Below are 24,861 nucleotides of genomic sequence, written 5' to 3'. Positions count from 1 at the left end.
CAGGCCAAACTCAAGGGCTCTTATCGCAACCGGGTGGTTTTTGAAAAAATTTCCAGCGAAATGGCCGAGCGTGGTGTTGAACCTTTCCAGGGATCACTTTTTTTTTCCCCTTTCCGACCGTGGTCAGAAGTGCGGGGTTCACTTCCCCATTCGGACCCTCAGATTCTCCAGAGTGGGTTCATAAAGAGTCAATAGCAGTTCTGCTGGGGGGGAAGCCTTCTTTTATTACCGTTCTCCTTCCTCCGTAACACACAGCATCAATGCCCCTCTAATTCCCTCCTGCGCTGCACGCGCCCTCTCCTCTCTCCTAAACACACACACGTGCGGCCCCAGCACATACACATCCCCATTCCACAACAGTCGGTACAGACGATCCTGGCTCTACTTCTTACAATGAGAAGATTGTAATTGTGCTGGCTCCTTTGTGAAAATGAATGTAATAATGCAAAAAGAGCTCCGCTGCGACAACACTGTTGTTGACATCCATTGGTAACGTTAGCTACTTCCGCAAAGAACGAGTGACGCTGTCACCGTTGAGCACTCTTCTGCGCATGCGGGTCACTTCTGGGTCATTTCACGTTCACAGAGGAGATCACAAAAGTTCGCATTTAATTGGAAATATGAAGGGCCTTGCAAAAGAATCGGATTATGTCAGCATCCTACAGGCACTTAAGTATCACCTGCACACCCCCTGCGTGCAGCATTTGCGTGCGGTCAGTAAGAAACCAGTTCCTGAACCCTCAACAGTGTGTTGTAAAAGTCATTGTACACGTCCCCCATAGCTCATAAGTGCATGTAACTTCCATTATCTTTACAAATATTTCATGATACTCTTACTATATGCACAACGATGGTATGTTCCATTTCATGAAGTCCCTTCAAGTGGCTGCATTAGCATCAAAGGAAGTGCAAGACACCCTCCCGCCCCCTTTTAAAATGCAGCCGCTTCTCTCTATGACCCTCCACAGGCTGGATGATCCAAAAACCCGCAGAACCCGTGTGGGTCAACCCCTATACAAGTGCATGTAACTAAGGCCTATGGGAGACCCTGTGCCACATCCGTGGCAGGAAAAAAAAACATTTTAAAAGACTGATTAATGCTTTTGAATTTATCTTTTTACTACTCAGAACAAACCCAAACTTTACCAGATGACGTGTATCATAAACAGGGATCATGAAATAACGTGTATCTCTTTTCCCTGCAGACGTGCACTAAATCTCGGCATTCTGCGTGATCCAGGCTCAGAGGTGGAAGACCGTCAGTATCAGATCGACCTCCAGTCGATCAACATCGGAACTGCTCAGTGGGAACAACTCAAGCCAGAGAAGGAGGGACTGAAGGGCGGAGCAGCAGTGGAGAGCGAGAGGAGCTCCCAGAATCCAGCACTGGAATGGAACATGGCTAGCAGGTCAGCGCAGGTTCTTCGCACGCCAAAAAAATGTTTTTTTTTTACCTTAATTGTCATTTTTAATAATGAAACTATATATACTGTACAGTAATGTCAGATTGGTATGTAGTAAAGTTAGCTCTCTGTGGTACATCTAATAGTCCAAATTTTAAAAACCATTTTTTAGACTCAGAAGCCTAAACAAGCACAAATGTAACAGCCCCTTTGGCTTCAAATCCTTTTCCTCATTTGGTTTTCAGAGAAAGCAGGCTCAAAAATTCCAGAAGCATTGGCAGAGTCTAGATTTGTTCCCTATCACCTAAAATTAAGCCACATGGAAGACTGCATTGCAAAGTCAACACAGGCCTGATTGAGACTGAGTTCTCAGGTCATCAGACTGGCAGAGAACCACACACCTTTCTCACAGGCAGCCAATACAGAGTCACAGTCACTGTTTTATGGAAATCAATATTTTTCTTGCTTTATGTCTTAAGCACACATGAGTATACACAGACACACAATAGTGATAGTTTTGGAGCTCTGCCAGGAAAAGGAGCAGATTACTGTTGTTCCTGGTGATACTGATGCCTGAGCTCCCTGCTCTCAGAGCTGCACACGGTGTTATTGTGGCTGCCTGATGAGGTTTATTTACTGTGGATTCTCTATGTTAAATGGCCTGTTTCATGCTTTTCATAAGCCTCTCAGAGTAAACTATATCCATATACATGATAATATATTACCTTTGGTACGCTAAAGAGCGATCTTTTATTAAACATTAGTTATTTTCGCAGCTCATTTTCTTACCCGGAAGTAAGGCAAGTAAATCTCTGAGGCTCTGCCTCTCGCTACTTCTGGGTGTTCATGATGTCAACCTATAGCTGGCCTCAGCAGCGTGTCTGCGTTTTACCCATGAAAACAACATTCCAACTTTTGCAAAGATGAACGTGCACATTGTTCATATAAAATGAAAGCGTTTAGCCGATCACTGCTAGCTCCATGGAGAAAGTGGGTGTGTGTGTTAGCCTGGGGGTGGTGCCGGCAGCACAGACTCTTCCTGGAAGGGGCTGTTCCTCACTTTGTGACATCACAATGTGAGAAGCCGCTTTTGTCTGGTTTGGGAGGGGCTGGTGCTCAGAGCCCAGGTTTTTAGAAGAATACTCAGAAATACGTGAATGGGTCAAAATACTGCTTTGGGGTTGTTTGTAGTGTGGAATGAACATTATAATAGACCATAAAGCTCAAAAAGTTGATTTTGCATAATATAGATCCTTTAAAGTCTAGTATAGGATTAAAAATGATTTTAAAGGATTTTACCACTGCACAGCCTAAACACACTGCACTTAAGCCAAATATTTGACCTCTTTATAATTAAAAAAAAAAAGAAAAGTAATAACGGGTTAAAAAAAATAGTAGTATTTTTTTATAGTAAGTATTTTTACTGCATGTGGAGGCCTAGCGAAGCAGCTGTTAAAGACCCTCTCCAGTGAAAATGTTTTTTTGGTGTTTGTAACATGTTCTTGTTGCATTTGTCTGATGATGTAGGACGTATATATAAAAAAAAAGCTTAAATTTGCATTTTTAAGTATTTTCTTTATTCAAATTGTCGTCAATCAGGAAAAAACGCAACAATGCAGTTTAAAAAAGATTGTATTTGTAACATAGAACACATGCTAGGCGGGCCATAAGCTATCTACTCCGCTCCATTCGGATCCATCCTCTGTCAGACAAATCGATCCATGAACGTCTTTGTTTTTATCGTCTGAGCTGGAATCTGGATCAAAACTGTACAGCTGGATAGCTCAAATATTGTTCACCATTTTTGTTGCAAAGATAATGTAAGGTGTGGGGGTTGTCTATAAATTCTGTCATCGAGAGGAAGGTCTCTGAAAGAAAATAAGTGACAAGAACTTTCTCTTCTGTTAATCTTTTGATGACATTGCTGAGACATTAACTGTTTATGAGTAATTTCTGAAAAAGACCCCTATCTCAATGCTGTGTTGTTTTTTTCTGTATTTTAAGCACAATAACCTCTAGATCTAAAATCTTTCTAGCCTATTGAGGTAAGGGAAGTCATGTTCACAGCTTTACTTGTCGACTCCAATCATGTGGAAGGATAGCACCTAAGATTTGCCATATTTTGACGCACAGAATTTCCATAGATTACACAATTCCTTTTTTTTCATTGATACAACCCCACTTGTCCAAGCTTTAAAGCTGCTGCATGTTCAGTTCCTGTAGTTTGGGATCTGCAGTGCTCTCAGTTTTCAAGCTGAGGCTTTGTGAGGAAATTCCAGCACGTTGAATGGACAGACAGGATCTGTCCTCATAATAGTTTATATTTACAGCCAAAAAAAGGCTCTGTGGCATAGAGCTGTGCGTTCTCTTCCTTGCCCCTCATGTGAGCCGGTCTGGGCAGACCTCTCTCCATGTTTCTGATGATCCTGTGTGGTAATGAATAAAAGAAAAGCCACTTTCACCGTCTTTAGTTGCTTACAGTTTTCCAGAGCAGTCCAAGGCTCCTGTCCGGCTGGTAAACCGAGCCTCATGCCTCCTAGCTTAACTGGTGAATGATAGCACCTGTCCACTGCAACGAGACGCTCATTGTTTCAATCCCTGTCTGAGAGGAGATTAACCAACGCCAATTGGCCTCACTTTTGCCCCCCCGCCCTATCCACATACACATACCTACACACTCCATATGCAGAGAAATGTGTCAGAAAATAATCCCTTAAGGGCACTGGTAATGCACATTTGTGTAGCAGAAGTGAATATGATATTGGTTCTGGTATAGTACTGTATTCGAGGCCACCTAGAAGCAAGGCCCTTTATAATCCTGGCCAACTATAAATATTGGAAGCTGCACCGCTTGATTGTTTTAATAGCAGCAGATGTGGCAATTAACACCACCTTATAAAGCACTCATGTATATTTGTTTCACTGCTAACAAATGTTCCCACAAATATGACTTGATTGTGGGAATGAGCATTAGTGAAATGGAGAGAGTTGATATGAGAAAGTCCCAGCTTGATCTTGTATATACAAGTAAGGGGTGTTCCCAATCCAGAGTTGTCAAATAACGTCTCACAGTGTAACTTTATTCAAGCTTCCAGCTAAAATGTCTACCAGCAAAAAACACTTGAGGAAATTTGTCACAGATTAAGCCTGCAAGCAAAGGTCTTTGTTGAAATCAGCTTCTTTGAGTTTAGCTTTGCGCTGGTTTCAGTGGGAAAAAACAGAGCAAGCTGAATGTCTGCCTTTCAGCTAAAAGCACAATAGCTTGGCTCAAACATTATGTGGTTTAGTCTGTGCTGAGTTGACTTGCCAATACTTGGCAGATGCAAGTTTTTACAACACATTTTCAATGTCAAATCATAATGGAGGACTTTTTAAACGGATAGGAAGCCTCTCTGACGGGATGTACTTTTATGATTTCGATAAAAAGGAATGGGTGTGTACATGGGACACACGTGTTAAGATTATCCTCCTGACATGTCTGCATGTGTGTCTGCACAGCATCAGGAGACACCAGGAGCGTCGGGCCATCGTCACGCCCATCTTGACAGACTTCTCAGTTCGAGTTACTGCTGCCCCAGCCATCATCTTTAGCAAGAGTCTCTCCCCCGACTCTGGACCAACTGAGGTGAGTGCTGTGCATGAACAAATAGGATCTGTGTTGTGAACCGAAGGGAAGTAGGACATCAGATACGCACACCTTTAGCAATCATCTGTTTTTGAATGTATATCAAAGTATGAATTTGGTTTCTTCACAGGCTGCATGTTTTCATTGTTTTGCATTGTAGAAGTTGACTCACCACTGAAACCACTTGTGTTTACGTCATCACCATGACCTGTTACAACCATTGTTTCTGCTTCAATGATTATGTGACACGTCACAAGTATTTATGAGTTTCTCCCAACAGTCAGTCGGGGCTTCATTAGGAATCCCCTCAGCCGGTTCCACAGAGGTTTTTGACCTCCAGGGTTCAAACATTTCTACTTATACAGCTGATGTTTCTGGCAGCGCTCTCAGAGACTTCCTGCCTCTTTGATGCCTCGTTTGACCACACTAACATGCCCCTGACAATGTGTAACAGCTAATCTACACTTTGTACTGGGAGTCTGTACACATACACACAAACAGTATTTTTTACTGCTGATACATAAAAGGAGTCCTGTTTGTTTTGCTGCTACTATTAATAGCAAAAACACAGTTAATACTTCATTGGTAATGAAATAAATCCTTTAAACTCAGGTGTTGAGTCAAATGTGAGCAAATGTTTTATTTTTTGGCCAAGAAGTGCAAATCACACCAACAAATCACTCAACGCAGAAAACATATTCACCTCTTAAGACTATAATTTGAGCTAACCCTCCACACACAGAGAGGGTGTCACAGTTAAACAGAATTAACTACTTTGTAATCTATCCCAAAATGTGATGTCCACGCATGTGAACATCACATCTTAAGACAATTAAAAAAAACAAAGCAAATCATAAAATAACAACATTACAGTCTAGAATTCAAAACTAAATTCCAGAAACCACAACACAGTTTCAAAAAAGATGAAATGACATAGAAATACTATTTTTCAGAAAACAAAAGTAATTTCCAGAAATTAGAATGTTAGAAAACGAAACACAATAAGATTCTATCACAACAAGCTCCACATCACAATAAGACCCAATGCATTACCCCCCCCCCACACACACACACACACCACCTAAAGACACAATGCAGACTCTCACAATCAACCCCCCTCATAATAGACTGCTGCTAAATGTTCATAGTCACTTTAATGACTGAAGCCTGTTTATTTATCACTGAATGCTGCTCTCTATTTTATTTTATTTTATTGCCATTTTTATTCTAGTTGATTGTTATTCTATTACTTTTTTCTTTGCACTGTCATACTAATGAGGAACAGCATCTCATCTCAGCTGTGCATTTCTCCACAACTACTATGTGTGAAATGACAATAAACGAATCTTGAATCTTGAATCTTTAATCATCCAATCAGCGATGTCTCATACTACCTACCTTTTCCAGTTTCTTATTGTTTTTCAACAATTCGTTTTCATTTCTAGAAATTACTTTGCAGTTTTATGAAAAATTTTCTTTTTATTTTGTTTCGTTCAATTGTGTTTTGATGTCCAAAATGTAATGTTGTTTTTTTATTATTATTATTTTTTAACTGTTTCGGTGATCTTTAAACTGTATTTGCTTTGAGTGATTGTCTTTTTTTTTTGGTGCCATTTGCACTTCCAGGCCACTGTAGGACCGTGTTGTACAGCAGGCAGTGTGGCTCAGGGAGGCAAGGTGCCTGTTTCTAGGATTTCTATGTGGACTTTCCCTGGTTTTATCTATTAAGATATGTTTTTTAATTGTTTGATTCATTTTTGTTTGACAGTTCTTTCTTGCATATTCTAAAAAGTTCTGTTTGAATAAGGTGGGGTTAATAAAAATGGTAAAAGATTTACACAGGAATGCCAAATACTACTGTAGATATTATAGCTGCAGCTTATTGGTATTACTCTGTGTTTATTGTGACTGAGCAAAATCCTGTCAGATAACCAAGTAACTGAGGTTTTTACTGTCAGTTGTGGTTGGATTTGGGGAACTCACTGAACAAAGTGCAAAAGGAGAGCGGATGTAGCTCTGAAAGTGTTTGAGCTATGGGAGCAAATCAGGCCACAAACAGTCTCTTCAACTTCTTCCCTTGTCTCTGTAGGAGGTGGTGGTGTGTGGCCACTCTCTGGAGGTGAATGTGACCAGCAGTCTGGATTTGTACCTCAGCGTTGCCCAGATTCACCTCCTTCAGCAGCTTTTTAAAGACAACATGGTCGACCTGGAAGCTTCAGAGAAAAACACAGAGGTACGCACTGAAACACAAATACAAGTGCAGGCAGCCACATTTTCAAACAATAAACAGTTTGAATGTAAATTGACTAACAATTATTGAGGAGTTCATTAAAGTAGGTTTTACCCTTTGTTTCAAATGAAACGCAATCTGAAGTATCTCCGCTGACGGTTTTGAGTGAATTTTACACATTCAAATATTTACTTCTTCAGAGAGAGGCTCTCCGTTGTGGCGTTAGTTTACAGTGCGCTGCTCAGCTGCAGCTTTCAGGGCTCTTCCTTTTGTTTACAGGACAAGGAGTTCCCAGGCGCCATTTGCCGCGTCTGACTTCTTAATGAAGCTTTCTAATGGAACACAAAACAGAAATATTTACCAGCTGCGGTGAAGATGGGAGTCATAAAAGAGAAAAAGAGACAGGGGAGCTAAGAAGGGGGGGGGGCTCTAATGAAATGAGATGACAGACTGATTTTACTGTTTTCACTACTTGAAATCCTTCAGGGAGGATGTGTGTACAGAACTGCGTCAGTTCATCCAGATTCCCTGAAGGCATCCAGTGGGTTGCAGCTTGATGTTTTTAGCAGCCAATAACAGTTAGGAAGCAAACATATGACATTCCTTTTTCTTTCTGAAGCAGCTGAAACAGTGTTTCACTCACACACATTAGGGTTCAAGCGCCTTGCCTAGGAAGACACCGCCTGACAGGCTGTGTAATTGAACCTAATCCTCAACCGCCTTCACGAGAGGATCACTGTTAGTGTTATTACACTAGCTACGTTTCCGTTACACATGTGCACAAAACTTTATCCAAATTCTAGAAATGTCAAAAAAAAATTTTTGCAATTACACTGTTTATATTAAATCATAATTATGTAAATAAACATAAACCAACTTATGCGATAATTCATTCAAAAACATGGCCATGGATGTGAACAATACTTTGATTGACAGCAGATACATTCAGATTTCTGCCACGGCACTAGCGCTCATCATCATCTATCAAAGGAGACGTGGGCGTCTTATTCCAGCCATGGAGCGGCGAGCTGCTTACCTGTTGGAGCGGCTACGGATGAAGGGATTTTGGGAATTGGTGATTTTACAGAGAAGCTGTGGATCCAACAATTCCACATGACAAGCTCAACTTTTGCCGAGCTGATGATGTGTGGCGCCTCATGTGGCGCCCGCTGCGCAGCGTTCAAGGTTGCTGGTCACGTGACTCATTTATTTCGCAAAAAGTGTCAATTTCTATATCTTTTAAGAGCCACCTTGTCCAAACGCAAACACTTTTTTTTTGATTAATGCGCTTTGTTTAAAATTGTCATATTTCCATTAGGCGAATTCATTATTGTAAGTCCAATTTGTGCTGTTTCATAGTCAAATAGAAATGCAGCTACTTTGAAGAAACCTGCAGCCTTGCATGAACCAAAGTATGTTTAAAATTAAGGCTTTTAAAACACAGATATCGGAGACATGCTGCTGCATTTTTTGAAGGTTGTTGCTAAAAAATGTGAATGGAGGAAATGATGATGTTCAAAAATGTTTTTCTTTTTTTACATCAATATTCCTCCCTTCGCATTGGGAAAATCTGGTAGTTTAACTAATTAAAATACACAGTTGCATTTTGATTATTGTCAGGTAGTTTTGTAACTGTTGAGTTAATGTGCTAGTGAGTTTTTGCCTGTAAAAGGCCACATACGTTTTAGGTAAATCAGACTTTCTCATTAGGTTTTACAGTCTCATGATATGTCACAGTGGAGTCATTAACCTTGCTGGTATTCATTCAGCCTCCAAACAGCTGCAGAGTGGTGGAAGATCCTCAGAGGATATGTGGTCTGGCATTCACTTTTCCAATCCTCTCTGTTATTATGTTTGTACCTCCATGCCTCTATCCGTGTCGGACGTGTTCGGGTTCGAACATGTGGCCCGTTCTGGTCGCTGCAAGCTCATTTTACAAGCTACAGAGCCCTCTAGTGTTACTTCCGCTGCAGTGTTGTGAACGTGCTCCGCTCCCTGGTTCTGTGTTTTGCAGGGAGTGCCAGCACTCTGTCTTCTCCCTGCTAACATGTGAGACACACTGCCATCAACGCAAACCTGGATCAGATGTAGGTGAAAGGGGGGGAAGCTTTTTGATACAATTAAAATGAACTAAAGTGCGTCTTGAAAACTCCTGTCAAGTGATCAAAAATAATAAACAGAAGGTCCTTTGACTTTTTCCATAGTGTATCATTTTTGCCAACTATCTTAGATATATGCATGCAGTCATAGCTTGAGAGTTTTTTGTGACTTTTTCGTGCAACTTGTTTTAAGGGTTTTACAGAAAAAGAAATACCCTGAAGCTTCAGCATCTGAATGTGGGAGAATTGTTTATGTTGTTTTGGCTTCAAAAACATCTGTGCAGCCTTTAAATTCAACACCGGTCCTTACTCACTCTTCCATTTAACCAAAACTTCTTCTTTTTCCACATGCTGCTGGGCTCAGATGGGCTCTCCTCGATCCCATGCACTGATTTCAAGCTGTTCCCATGGCCACGCGCAGCTGTGCTTTGTTGTTAGGGTTAATGACTTTGTTTTGTTGGGGCTTTAAGGTTCCCTTACAGAGGAAAAGGCGAGCCAGGCGCGTGGGCAAAGTGTTCAATCATTGTGTATGTTTTCACTCATTTCTTGACTCTGAGTTATGTTCTGAATCTGAACACTGACGCACACTGCTTTTCATTCTGGCTGACTGGATACTGGGGCTTGTTGTCCACAGCTACTATACCTTATAAAGAAATACAGCTTCTGGGCTGCCCATTAGCAGATGTTTTCCGCCTAAATTCTGTTGATTATTGGGATGTTTATCAATGCATGAGCTGCGGGCCATGTCAGTCTGACTTCATCACAGTATTTCCCGGTTGATGCTGGTGATGATGAAGTGAATCAGACGGCTTACAGCAGATCTCCTAGCAACCTGGGAGCTATGAATAGCTGTGAGAGCGCTTTGACGGATTCAGATCACAGATATATTGTCAGTAGTGTTACCCAACAACACTGAAGTACATACCTTTATTCACAGACAAAGACCCACGCACACATGGCCTCCACATTCTGCCCACAGTTACGCTTTATGGTTGAACAGCTGATCGGTGTCCATGTGGTTGCACTTTCCCCACATCTTCGTGGCATCTTACCACATCATGGTTCTTACTGTTGGCATCACGTCAGTATAAATAAGCATCTTTTTTTTAACATATGCAGAGATTTGATTTTAAACTGTGTGCTTTATCGTCATGTTGCAATGACACACACACAAGAGAGAGAGGCAGCATGGGTTAGCCATATGCTTACACCGCGTTGTCAGAGGATAATACCCTCTGCTGCAGGGGAAGTTCCACTCCACCTCATCCTGGGATGATTAACGCATGGGAAACGAGGCTTCAGACTTCCTTTAGCACTCACAGACACACATTTTTGTTGCCAGTACACTCTAAAATATGCTTAGACAGTTTACACATACACAGCAGGTATCATGCATCACAGGAACCACAGCTTAGCTTCTCGTCACTGACGTTTGTTTAAAACATTTTTTCCATTTTTTGTTTTAATGTTTGAGTTTTGATCCTTCTCAAATGACTTGCCTGTGTCATTCTTTGTATTTGTCATCTTTGGCCTGTGTGTCTGACTACCTGGTCCTGCTGGGACAAAGGTAGTGACCGGTGCGTCAGCTGAAGGAGTCGAGGGGCCATTTTAGGTTTCAGATTCCTGTCTGAAGGAAACCAGTGGCACTCTCACACTAGGCTTAGCAAATGTAAAGGCTGATGACAAGTGGCTCTACAAAGACATCCAAATCCAGGACAGTACTGGTTAAGCATCAACTATCTGTTGGCTGGTTGAAGGTTATTCCACATCTTTGTGTTCAGTTCATTTCCATAAATGACACAATAGTGAGGTATACATAGTTGGTGATCTGTTCTGCTTGTATTCCTGGAGGAGGATTTAATGTATGTCAGAAACACATAAAACAATTTATCTACCTTTGGTGTCGTTGACGATCTTGGCTCAGACAGTGACCTAAGGCCCGACCCTCGTCTGTATGAGTTTATAGTGAGCCATGTCCAAGACCTCTTTTCTCTGTGATGAGTGTTTCATATTGTCTTGTAGTTGTTAAAAATTGAATTTCTCAATTTTTATTTCCTGTTGACCTTTTTGACTGTTCTTACTTTTGACATGGTGTCCAAAAGTAAGAAGACGTCAGGCAAGCATAAAAGCCAAAGGCAGGGTAGATAAACTCCCCAACCAGATCCGGAGTGGATTTTTAGCAGAACGGGGAAACATAACGAGTCCTCTCTGAAGATGAGCCGTTAAACAGAGAAAGAGACTCCGATCTGATGTTTTTTTTTTACTTCTAACTGTGACAAAGGTATTTCTGTGCAAATGGAGGTGATGTTGAGGGGTAACCTTCTAACCAGCCAACCTAGCTATTCTCTCAGGACCCGATTGCTTTCACCCTGACCTCTTCCTGTTCTTAGCAGTATTTTCATTCACCCTGTTGCTGCTGAGAGGAATAATAAATATATAGGTCTCTGAGCAGTCATTTCCTTTTTAATTTTGGCTGCCTTACATCTGTAAGGTAAATGTCATGGTCTTGCCTTATCTTAAACACACATATTTTCATTGCCAATGTTAATTTCTGTGACCTCCTTTTGTTATTAAACCATTTTTGTGTGTTTCCATGTGTGTGTGTGTCTCATTGAGCCTCCTGTGTGAATCACCTGCTAATTGACAGCCAGCCATAACAACTCACCTTCCCCGTTTGGCCCCTATATCCAGACCAATCCTCTTTTCAAAGTATAAGCATAGCACATTCTTAAATTGGTCTGCATGAAACTCGATCTATTTGAGATCAGTAGCAGCTGAATTTGCTGCCTCTACAATCGGTTTTGGCAAAATTGGCGTGAAAACTCCAGATAGAATCAAAAAGGTTAGAACTCTGAAAAGAGAAACAATCAGGGCCTTTGAGAGAAGACAGGAGGCCTCCACCGTGAACTCACGGATCAAGTGACAACTCGGGTGATCCAGTAGTGCCCTCACTCTGTGCCTGCAGAGGAAATGCGGTCACACACCCAGGAGACTAGTAAAAGCAGGAAACACCAAGCCAACTAGTAGAGACACATTTAAACACTCAGTAGAATACCTTAGTTACTGAAAAAGTCCCGAACCTATGACAGATTTATTAGGAAGTTCAAAAGGGAAGGTGGGGATTTTTATTAAACACCTGTACTAACAACGACACAACAGGTGAAGTTTGAACTCTTAAGAATCATGCAATAAAGAAGCTTTCTTCTTACTCCTCCTTAACTGCTTTGTTCTGTTCATTGGAGAACAAGTTTGCTTCTTGTAAACTCAAATCATTAATTTAATTATTTACATTATAGTTGAATTAGTATTTTATTTTAGAAATAGAAGGATTTTCTATTGGCACTGGTAAGTTTGTCAGCCTCTCCTTGGTTATTTAGATGGATGCTGTTTGGGGTGGTAAAGTGATTTTAGTGAAGGGTTTACTAAATTAGTAAATGGACTTTTTTATCCTGCTGTTTCTCCATTTGGGTTATAAGTGCTTGTTTACACATTTTAAGCTTTTGTAGGTGCCTAAGGCCACTTTGCACGAAGACTGTGAACGGCAGGATGAAAACCATCAGCTCAAATCAGCAACTGCTCTGCCTCCTTAGCTACACCTCTTGGTCTATGACATGTACTTCCTCCATGTGCATATTTAAAGAATCAAACATTATTCCACTTAAACCTCAATCTACCAGTGTGTGGGATAAAATGAAAGGTATACGTCTTTGAGGCTTGTGTCAGAAACCTGAGAAAGTCATATAAACCAACAGAGAGTCCAGGAAATGATAGATATGCATGCCGAAGTTCCATGTAGCCACTTGAGACCTGGTTCAAATACATACCTCAGATGTTTAGGATAATCAAAAGGTGGACTTTTTATGCCTCACCTGCTTGAGATTACTAGCTGTGGTGTTGCATGTCAATAGGTCTTTGTCACATGTGCATTACCTATTCAAACAGCTGGATTAGTCTTCTTGCCAGAATGAGTTCCTGTTGAGGTTTCACAGTTTAAACTTATGAGATGTTTAGGTGTTCAGTCGTGCCAAACTACTAAATCTCCCTGCACTTTAGTGAAACTCCAACATTTCATACGTCTTTAACAGTATTCCTGAGGTGTTCTGTTGTCTGTAGCTCCTTTTGGGTTTGAGCCGATCATGATTCTTCTTGTCTTTTGTTTAAATGCTCCCTAACAAAGGCCCTTGCAAAGCCAGATTAGAAAACAAGGTTCTCGCCTCATTCTTCTAGCATGCTGCACATCTGAGTCTTTGTGTCATTCAGCCTTATGAGCACATCCAGGGAGAAATCAAAGATTTGTTCAGTGCTCTTTCTCTAATTTCAACTCTGTAAATAGACAAAATGCCAGGTTTGTTCTTGTACTCTTACTGTTCCGTACAGTCTTAAGATTTATGTGCTGTTCGTGTTGGTGAGTATGCTCTGTCATTTTTAAATATTAAACAAGAAAATGTCTATGAAGACTCTCATTTGTCCAGGTTGATTCCATCATAGTAGTTGGTTTAAAGGTTGTCGTCTGGACTTGGTTTTTAAAGTTGAAGACGTTTCACCTCTTATCCAAAAGGCTTTGTCAATTTTGAAATAGCTGGTACAAGAACTGGTATATATGTGCTCATGGGAGAGGAGTCAAGGAGACCTGAAAAGTATTGTCTACTTAGACTGCATGGTTTCCGGTCGTAAGGGGTCCTTTGTCCTCAGCTGGGGTTGGGGAGACAGTGGCTATCCTCCCCAACCTGGTCATCTCTTTCAGCTGTTAATGACCTAGGTGAAACTGGTCGGATCCTCCTGTCAAATTATACAACCTTTTGTGGCCCACGACTTAAAATGTTCGCCCATGCGTGTTCTACAAACGTGATGTATGTGAGAGTTAAAAGTCAAGTCTTCATCAAAAAGTGATTCTAAGGTTTCTCATAGCAGGACTGGAGCCCAAATTAATGTGTTTCAGTGTGGATATATTTTTACTAAGTGAATTACTGAAGTGCTCAAATCTAAGAGCAACAGCCTCTGTTTTATCAGCGTTTAGGAAAAGAAATTCCTAACCAATCCAAGTCTTTAAATCTTTAAGACATTGATCATTTTAAACTATGTGAAATGTACTGACTTGACTGATGGATAAAGCCACGTATCATCAGCATAGTAATGTTACCTAATGGAAGCGTGAAAATAGGGCTGGATCGTGAATATGCTATGGTACACAATGGCTAACTCTGCTGTGTGGGAATCCATTTACTTCAACAAACTGTAATCTGTCAGAAAATTTTGAACCAGCTGAAGGCAATTCTACTTTTTTGCTTATTCAGTCAAAAATAGTCAGATGACAAAGAGCTGGAAAATAGGTTTTTGGATTGAAAACAAACATTGTAATATATTTTATGTCATGCTATATGGAGTTACAAACCTTATACCATTGAAGAAATTCTTTCATCATCACTGCTTGTTAAAAAAACCTTGTGCCCTTTTTCTATGGGGTGCACCTTAAAAGTACAGTTGCCTGCTGTGCTAAAGTATTCTGCATTCATTTACAGACTCTGGAGTCATGACCTAACATAGCATCTTTGATGTGGTTCAGTTGAAGTGCATACCAGGTTGCCTCTTTGTTGTTGAAACCCAGTTCAGTGTATATTAACTGGCTGTCGTTGATAGCTGACTTTGCTTTGTGAATGCTGTTATGGCCCACAAAGCGGTGACTTCATATTGTGTTATAAATGTCTTCCCCCCTCTGTTTTTCTGAGGAAAATGGTAGAATGAATTATGGTCGTTAAAGTAAGTATTGTTTGGGGGGTTTTTGTTGTTGTTTTATTAAGATGAGATATTGCAGCTTTCTTCTAGTAATACAAAAGCACAGAGGCCAGCTATCAGCTCTGTGGTTCTGGTAAACAAAAGCATATAAAACAGCAGGGATCTAGCCTGTAAACTTTGATGTATTCAAAAGGACCGATGGTTTTTCCATGCAGGCACCCTGCAAGCAAGTAGCTCCACTGAAATGTGATGTCACAAAGATTTAGTAATGACCTTCGATGTCTTTAAGTGGCAATTCTACCAAAGTTTCAAGGATACATGGGAAAAATCTGGGAAACAGATTTAAGGAGAACTATGAAAGAGTCAGTTCATGCTTTTAGGTAGACATCATAGGGCTACTAAAACCACTGTATCTGCCTCTCTTCTTGTTACCATTGCAAACTGATGTTAAATGTTCTGTAAAACCAAATATGCAATAGTAAAGTTGCAAATTAGTTCTTTCAATATAAAGGCTGAAAAATATCTTGGTTTCAAAAGGGCATTAATTCTTTTTCATGCACAACAACCAGTTTTCAGATTTTTTTGTGGGTTTATTTTTTCAATGTGACCATATGGAATCATGAGCACAGAGAGATGTTCTGGTAATCCTGGTCTATGAAGCACTTTGGTTCCACCATAACCCTACTGCTGGTGCAAAGACAATGTAAAAGACTCTGGTTTGGTAAAAGTCTGCGCGCTGCCCATAATTAAAACTGTATTTTATCATTTTACTAACCAAACAAGGTCCAAAGCCTTTTTTCTCTAGTCACTAGTGTTTAGATTTTCTTGTAACTGTGTTGTTTCTGTTGTCATGCTTTGCTGGAGACTTTTTTCACGTCAGTGAAGTCCCCCTAAACCTTTTTTTTCCTGAAAAGTGAGAGATTCACTTTATTGAGAGTTTGGACAGAATATAAAAGGATTAAACCCAGAAACTTTTATTTAAAATGGAGGCATTTTATTTTTTCCTGTTCACTGCCACAGTCCTCCTTGGCATCTTATGACATCCAGATTTTCATGTTCGATGAACCCTGACCCCAAATTGCAACCTACTTTCCATTCATCTGGAACTCATCAGCCAGATCTATGATATTCAAACACAAACGTTATGCTGTCATATTTGACTCCTTGGCCAACACCGTGAATGGATGGCATTCGGATGATGTGACATGTGCTTCTGAGTAATGGCCTTCCTCCAGTCAAGCTGTTCTGAGTTACACCGACAGGAGTAGGGTTAGGAGTCATGCAGATGCGCTCTGATACAGTTGGCAGTTGGGAAGCTCATAGCTTCACACATTGGGAATCATCCTCCATTTTCCAGTGTTTTGCCTAGAGACTCTGAGGCAATGACCTCATGATTGGCTTTGGGGGGTGGGAGTGAACATGTAAAGTCACACGCTCATGATCATGATCAACTGAGTCCAGAGAGAAATTGCGCTGGGATCTGGAAACAGTGTTTCAGTGCAGCCATTATATAATACAATAGAAAGTAATGGTTGGAAAAGGGGATTTCAGCTGGGAACTGGCCTGCTGCTACAGCCCACATTTCTATTCTAAATTTATTGCACTCTGTCAATGATTAAATTGGCATGAGGTTGATTCTTATTGGCTGCAGAGCTGCACCATGCTTTTGCATATACCTTTGTTCATTTTCAAAGGTCATTGAGAGCGCACAGTTATTTAAGTTTAATAAAAGAAGAGAGCAAATCCTAATTAAATGCTTTTTACTGTGGCATATTTTTCCTTTTCACTTTCTCTCAGTCTTCCGGTCTTCTTTCCCATAATCCCTTATTTCGCTGGTAAGCACATCTAAATATAGAGAAAGAATTTGCTTGCTGGGATTGGGGGCACTCTCTTAGGATTGGTGGTTAAAAGAAGACAGGGCTGTTTGGTAATTGTTATATTATGTGTGCAGCCCAAGCTCATGAAGAGACACGAGAAAGCACTTGGAGTATATGAAAATCTGTGTTTTCCCAGTTATTTTTTTTTACTGCGTTGCAGCTTATTTGTCATTTGGAATTGAGATGCTTCTTAAAGACCCACTCCAACAAACATTGTGTTTTGGGTGTTTTTCATATGTTCTTCTAGTACTTTTCTCATAAAGAAAATCAAGTGCAAAGGTGCGTTTCTGAGTGTTTCTTTATTCAAATCGTTGTGAATCAATCAGGAGCAGATGGAAAAATGCCATTGGGTAAAAAAATTGGGTTGCTCCACACCAACAGTCCCGTCCACAACTCAGAGGTGAATTTCTAATTTCTAACTACTGCTGATCTGCAGAAACTATGTCCTAAAACCACACGTTTTTTTTATTTTGGTTAGAAACATCTTTTTATAATTAAAAGACCACTGGGAACACTTCGAAAACAGATCAAAAGATGATCGGAGTGAAACTTGAACTTGCGCTCTGTTAGATAAACTGACATCATTTTTTACCTGAGCACAAAGAGGCCGTGACACGTCTCCTCTGCTGCTTATAAAACATATATTTCTGGAATAAAAATGCACACACCCTGTAATCATCACAGAAGGGAATGGATATAAATCTGGCTGGGTCCGCATAGGCAGAAAGAGCAGGATGGGCAGGCAGACAAGCATGCTGCTGGGTTCTGTGTGACTCTTGTTCTTGCCTTTGATGACACTGTTTTCAATAGGAAATATCTAATAAGTCAAATATTCTGTTTAATGTGCTGCCAGTAGGTTTAGTATTTGCCCAGAGGTCTTGAAACACTATCTTTGCCGCAGCAATAATATACATTTCAAATTGTCATTGAGCTGGAGGGAGTGATGTGGAGAAAGGGCAGCTGTAATCGTAACCATATGCAGGACGGAGCAGATGAGGGTAGGATAGAAGGGAAACACACCTTTTGTCTGTGTCCTGCACTTTGAAATTCACCCAGTTCTGTTTTTTTAATGACAGCAGTCGCCAATCATTGAATCTGTGTTGAATCCATTAGTGAGAAAATTGGAGGATCCGCAGGTAAATATCTGTATAACTACAGGTCATTACTGCTGTAGCTTAAAATCCTGTGGAACTAGAAGACATTTCCATGTTTAATGGAGTGATTGCAGAAACCAAAACTTTTTAGCCTTCTTGGTACTATTTTTTTCTTTTTGAAAAATATTTCCTACATGCATGTGCCATTTATTTCTAATCTTTTTAGTCATTAAGATCTTGTTTTATCTATGTAGAAACTGCATTTTAACTCATGAAATCGCAATATTATTTTATCCTTCATTTTTCAAGCTTCTGAATACTAAACATTAGAATTCTCTAAAAATTAAAAAAAAATGTATCCTCTTTTCGTTTCCATTTTGATTTTAGTTTTAGTCTTGCTCTGTGTGTATTACAGTCTCTGGAGCTTTGTTGTGTGGAGTGTTGTTGTCGACGTGTTTTCACCTCGCCTTGCTTCTTGCAGGTGCGTCGACAAGAGCGAAAGCGAAGTTCACAGGAGCCTGCAGCAGGTGCTGACTCATCACCCCGTCACAGTGGGGCTGGGCACGACAGCGGCTTTGGCAGTGACAGCGCTCGCATCCGTATCGTTCAAATAGAGCAACAGAGTGGAGCCAGCCACCACTGCATTGCTAGGCCGTCTCGCAAGTCCACCATTACCAAGAACCTCAGCTTCATCCCTTTTGACATCTTTGTCACTGCGAGTAAGCTTTCTCTCATGACGTACTCTTGCTGCAGTGCCCCAAAGTCCATTTCCACATCATCTGATACACCGAGCACTCCAGAGAAGAAGGATCCTGGGGAGAAGGTAGAGAGAAACCCATGGACTCTAAGCACTGTCCACAATAAGGTTTTTTTATTTTTAAACCCTAAAAAATAACTGAATGATTCTTCTGTGTCTGATTCAGGTGGGAAAGAGCGTCCTCAATCATCCTGAAATCACATCAGAGTCTCCTCCAGCCTCTGCCTCCCCCACTTCAGATCCGGGGAAGGCTGCCCCAGGCTCACTTGCAACCCTCACAGCTGAGGACATCCTCAACAGCAATACCTGTCATGCAGCATCTCCACTACCCAGAAGAAGCCTAGTTTCTCTAGATGGCCTTCCTACTCCCACCCGCTCTTCAGCTCGCCAAGCTCTGGGTGTTACCATAGTGAGGCAGCCAGGAAGAAGAGGGGCTGGGGACCAGGTGCTGGAGCCCTTCTTGTTCCTCCAGGTCGCGCAGCCCTCTGTTCTGCTCAGTTGCCACCACCGCAAGCAGAAGATGGAGCTGTCTGTGTTTGATATGTCTTTAAGAGGAGTAGCCTCTGACTACAAATGCTTAGGTGAGAAAGTGCTTGAATGGATGGTTCTACTCACTGATTTTATAATGGATTAACCCCAGTTATTACAAATAGTTTTTTTTTTTTAAAGATGTATAAAATGCACATTTTTCTTACTGATCTGTCATATTCTGCTTTTGTCTACTACTAGATATTGGAAAAACTTTACCCGAACCGCTTGACTACAACGTGTTTTGGATTCAGACAGTAGCAGGAGAGGCGGACAGTAAAACGGGGATCCCTCCCCCACTGCTTTGCCTGCGGATTAAAGATTTTCTTAATGGACCAGGTGAGAATGACACTTTTTCTTTTTTTATCAATTTTTCAGGGAAAAAGCTAAAGTCTGGCCTAGCACTTTTGTTGGCTCATATGAAGCAGTTTCATGGCAGTGCAGATATTGACGGCATGAAGCCATTGATATCTTTTTTCACCTTGAAAAGAACAGTTCCTCTTTGGAAAGAGTGGATATTTTTGCGTTTAGTGTCAGGTTTTTGTAAACGGACTTTTCTCAGGGTTTGGTTCTCTATTTTTAGACAGATGTGATAACCATATGAGCAGGTTTAAGCTGAGGTTGTTGACCTCAGGGTGTGTTTGACATCCTGCCCAAATACAATTGTAATCAATAAAAGTGTGAGTGGGCTTTTGAGCCTTATTGTTTGCAACCTTTTTATCCCTGTGATGGTGTCATGGGGAGTGTGGGTAGGCGCAGGTCATACTTCAGCTCCCTGAACCCAGGCCAGATGTTACAGATTTATACAAACAGAGGAGTAACAGCAGACATGCAGTGAAATATAGGCTGTCTTTTCCACATGCACAGAATCACGGACACACACTTTTATAGAGAGTCCCAGGAAAGACTCCCGGGATGAGCGTTTGGCGTTTATGATGAGGCTTTCAATATAAGATATGTAGAGTGCATCTCTCCCTGTTGTTAGCTGACAGCTCTCAGTCAGTCTGTAAAAACAGCACAGATAACTGCAGAAATACCACCACCTGTCACAGCCACACACCTGGTATCTCGTCTAAAAAGGCTTTGGTGATAAAAATGAAAATGACGGATACAAAGAGATCTTAGGAAGATGTGAGTTTTCCAAAAGTAGAAGATCGAGTTACACCACAAACAGCAGTTTTTCTTAGTTTTTTTTTTAATGTTTTACATAACAAGTTACAATTTCTGATAAATAAAACAATGAGTTAAACATAAATATTTTTATTAGCACATATTTACCAAATATAATAAAGAAAAAAAAAGTATAGAGTTGAAGATTCCTCTTAGAAAGCAAAGTTTGCTATTTAAGTAGATTGATTTTTCTAATAAAACTGTTTGTATTGTTTTAACAACACAAGGAAGTCAAAGTAGGGGCGCCGTGATTAATTTTAACAAAAATGTGATTCATATCATAATTTGTGGTTGAGAATCCGATATATGGTTTATATTAGTTGATTTTTAAAGACTCTATTTGATCCGATTCACTGATCTAAAATTGATCTTTATCCAAAACTTCAACCAGTGTGACTCAGAGAGAAATACCTGCTACTGAACAGTGCAGGTGAAGTTTTCCAGATTCATTTCCAGTGGGTCTAGATGACCCAACTCCCATTGTTAACGTGCCTAGGATAGCACAAGGGTTAAACCTGCCTAAAGGTTGTGTCACACAGCCACTACGTACATTTTGCGTATTTTCCACGTAGGAGATTTTGGTCTTTCGAGATTCATGCGTAATTTACGTAATTCATTACTGTTTCTTTCGTTCGTCATTCATCGATGTGCGCACATTTCTGTCGAGGGTTTCAGCTGGCGGGTCTTCACATGAAATTCCGTTTTGAGCTGTTTAAAATTTTTGGTCCGTTAAGAATAAAGCAGTTTGTGCGTATTTTATGTAGTTTATTTGCAAATTTTACATAAATCGTATGCAATTGTGCGTGATTTTTGCGAGATGCATATGCAGATTTGTGGCTTTCCACGACGTTCCACGTTTGTCTACACATATCTTACAGACTCCTCACGCATGTACCACCGATGAATGTTTTATATTGCATATATGGCTCACCTATCACGTTAAAATTACGTAATTGACGCACAATTCCCTAATGAATTGTTTATAAATAACGCAATAATCACACAGTTCATGTTCTAGGCTGATTTATGTGTTCTTTGCGTATTTATTCGTACTTCTTCCGTGGTTGTAAGGTGGTTAGTTTACAATACATCTGTGAAAATTTCACGTAAAGATGCAATATGCCCAAAATGTATGTAGTGGCTTTGAGACATGGCCGTAAAGTACTACAGACAAGTGCTTCAGTTAGATAACATCTGTAATGATCAGTCAGATTTATACCCTCCACATAGTCACACATCCTAAGAACAATACCAAAGTGAATCAAATGGGATCCAGGCTCAGTGTGAATTTGCCGCATGCAGATCAGGTGCTGCTGGAAACATCAAGAAATGAACACAGATGCTACTGGCTCTTCCTCGTCCGCTCAAGGATCCAGTAAAAAGCACACACTCACACACTCTAATGCATGTTTTACAGTTTTGTTGTTGGATGACTCTCTGGAGGGTGATATATAACAAGTATAAATTCCTTTTCTGTTTGTGACTTGGTGGAATTTGCTGATTCTCAGCAGATATGTAAAGTAAACTTAGCGTTCTGGCACTATTGGAGATAAAAGCTTAAACTGTTAAACATCAAGAAGAGCAGTGAAGAAAGAATTGAGTGAAGACAGAAAGATACAAATAAAACTTCTCTGACCTTGACGTTGCCTTCAGCAGTTGTCCCTTGACTTCATGAATAGCTTTGAGTGTCTTGCAGTGAGTATTTATCAGGTTTGGCGGCTGTACTTTGATTCAACAATGCTTCACTTTTGATTTATCTCAAGCAGGCGCAAACAGAGAGCAGACCTCCATGAGGCCACGTCTTGCTGTGTGTTTACAGCAATATGCTCGCAATTTCAGCAGCATTTATTTTGCAAGACCAATCAAAGCTTCCTTCCCAAGGATGCTGAGTGGGAAACACTTGTAACATGTGTAGAATAAACTGAATGGTGTTTCAGCTTTGACCCTTGCTTAGCAGCCACTCATCACACACGCTCTCCTAAAAAGCCCTGCAGACTTAAATACACACAGGAAGCCAGATTTTTCTTGACTGGGGGGGAGGTTCAAGGCAAAAACACACATGAGCATCTCTTTGTATGCTTAACATTTGGGTGTTTTTGCTCCGTTTTATATGTTCTGTTTTTTTTCTTCTTGTTTTCCATGTGGATAGAGGTTGTCTGATAGGGCTATTCAGGAACATGTTTACTTCTTTTTAGTTCCTTTCTTTCCTGCTGAGCTCCTGCCTTAAAACGGAGCAGAGCAAGTCCACAGGTTTAAGTAACATCTACTGACTGAAGACCAAAAAATCAATCTACTATCTGTAGAGAAGCAGAAGGTGATATATTAACTAGAACAAAGTGGAACCATTGCTCTGTAGTGCAGGGGTGTCCACACTTCTTCGGCATATTAAAAAAAAAAAAACGCCCCTCTCACCCTCCGCGGGTTGTTTCTCCTCCAAGCTTGGGTCCTCTACCAGAGGCCAAGGAGCTTCAGGGTCCTGCGTAGTATCTTAGCTGTTCATGGCACTGTGCTTTTCTGGACTGAGAGGTCTGAGGTCTTTCCAGGGATCTGTTGTAGCCACTCCTCCAGCTTGGGGGTTACTGGCCCGAGTGATCCAATTACCACAGGCACCACAGTCACCTTCACTTTCCAGGCTTTCTCCAGTTCTTCTCTGAGTCCCTGGTATTTCTCCAGTTTCTCATGTTCCTTCTTCCTGATGTTCCCATCGCTTGGCACTGCCACATCCACCACAACGGCTTTCCTCTGTTCTTTATCCACCACTACAATGTCTGGTTGGTTCGCCATTACCATCCTATCAGTCTGGATCTGGAAGTCCCACAGGATCTTTGCTCTCTCATTCTCTACCACATTCAGAGGTGTTTCCCATTTTGACCTTGGGGGTTTCCAGTTCATATTCTGCACACATGTTCCTGTATATTATTCCAGCCACTTGATTGTGGCGCTCCATGTATGCTTTCCCTGCCAACATCTTACATCCTGCAGTTATGTGCTGGATTGTTTCAGGCGCCTCTTTGCACAGCCTACACCTTGGGTCTTGTCTGGTGTGGTAGATCTGAGCCTCTATCGCTCTGGTGCTCAGGGCTTGTTCCTGGGCTGCCAGGATGAGCGCTTCAGTGCTGTCCTGTAGGCCAGCCCTTTCTAGCCATTGGTGGGACTTGTTGATATCAGCCACTTCAGTTATGGTCCGGTGGTACATCCCATGCAGGGGTTTGTCCTCCCATGAGGATCTGTCCTCCAGCACTGTATCCTCTACTCTCCATTGCTTGAGACATTCACTGAGCACACTGTCAGTTGGGACCTTGAGCTTGATGTCTTCATGCATCTTGGATGTTTCATCCTGGATAGTGGCTTCTATGCTCACTAGTCCTCTGCCTCCTTCCTTGCGGCTAGCATACAGTCTCAGGGTGCTGGATTTGGGATGGAACCCTCCATGCATGGTGAGGAGCTTTTGTGTCTTAACATCCGTGGTCTGTTTCTCTTCCTTTGGCCATCTTATTATTGCTGCAGGGTATCTGATAACTGGCAGGACGTAGCTGTTTATTGCCTGTGTCTTGTTCTTGCCATTGAGCTACATATATATGCATGCCTCAGTGGGCTCAGATCCATTGGGCGGAAACTGCGGAGGCATGCAGGGCAATCCGGGCCTCAATAAACACTCCAGTGGGCCAGAGTGGTCTTCTTCCAGGGACCTAACGTGCCGTGGGGCAGGTAGCGACTTTCTGGTGACAGACAGAATTCGCGCTCAGTGTATTTAAAGACGCTTGTGCAGTGACGTATGTATCGATTGGCCGTTCTGCATGTCAATCAAGTCCCGTACTTCTCAGTGAGGATTTTAATTCTCTGACAGATTTTTTTCTTTTTGTGGTTATTTATGTTTGCCGGCCTGCGATATACCCTCATGTCCTTGAAGATTGAACGGTAGATTGCGATCGACATAATGTGCACCCCTGCTGTAGTGTTTCTGGTTCCCATCAAGAAGTGAGTTTGCAGAAATGTTGTCAGTTACTGTATACAAGCATGTGCTCCCCGGCAAACCAGCTAGAACTTCTCTAATTTGAGTCAGATCTTAACTGTGTTACTGGCCTTACGTGGGTATGAGAACTTTTTGCCACCATAGGATGCCCCTCTAAATATTATTGGCCCTTCCAAACACAGACACACTTTGATGGTGTGCACATGTGGCCCCTATGTAATTGGACCCATTGCCACCTGTGTCTGACGCAGGCTTTTTACTGTCAAGTGCCAAACGCCAAAGGTTGCTGGAAAAATCCAAGGTAGTGTGGGAATGAAAACAGTGTTAGTGGTGGCTGCACATTTGCCAACAGCAGGTTCAGAGCGAGGACGG

General features: G+C 41.3%; 1 protein-coding gene across 3 annotated transcripts in view; it reads left to right on the top strand.

Moving 5' to 3' along the window:
- The window catches only part of vps13b (vacuolar protein sorting 13 homolog B), a 318,686-nt gene that overhangs the window by 214,265 nt on the left and 79,560 nt on the right, over positions 1–24,861 (top strand). For all 3 annotated transcript variants that reach the window (XR_002874967.1, XM_023964361.1, XM_023964362.1), the window contains exons 32-37: positions 1,206–1,409; positions 4,902–5,028; positions 7,118–7,261; positions 18,543–18,884; positions 18,985–19,399; positions 19,548–19,685. Coding sequence is in view for 2 of the 3 variants with exons in the window: in XM_023964361.1 (XP_023820129.1) it covers positions 1,206–1,409; positions 4,902–5,028; positions 7,118–7,261; positions 18,543–18,884; positions 18,985–19,399; positions 19,548–19,685 (1,370 nt within the window). In the remaining variant the exon portion in view is untranslated. The remainder of the gene's footprint in view (positions 1–1,205; positions 1,410–4,901; positions 5,029–7,117; positions 7,262–18,542; positions 18,885–18,984; positions 19,400–19,547; positions 19,686–24,861) is intronic.

Source organism: Oryzias latipes, chromosome 16, assembly GCF_002234675.1.
Source record: "Oryzias latipes chromosome 16, ASM223467v1".
Lineage (NCBI taxonomy): Eukaryota > Metazoa > Chordata > Actinopteri > Beloniformes > Adrianichthyidae > Oryzias > Oryzias latipes.
Note: the sequence above shows the minus strand (reverse complement) of the source record. Positions and strands in the feature narration are given on the sequence as shown.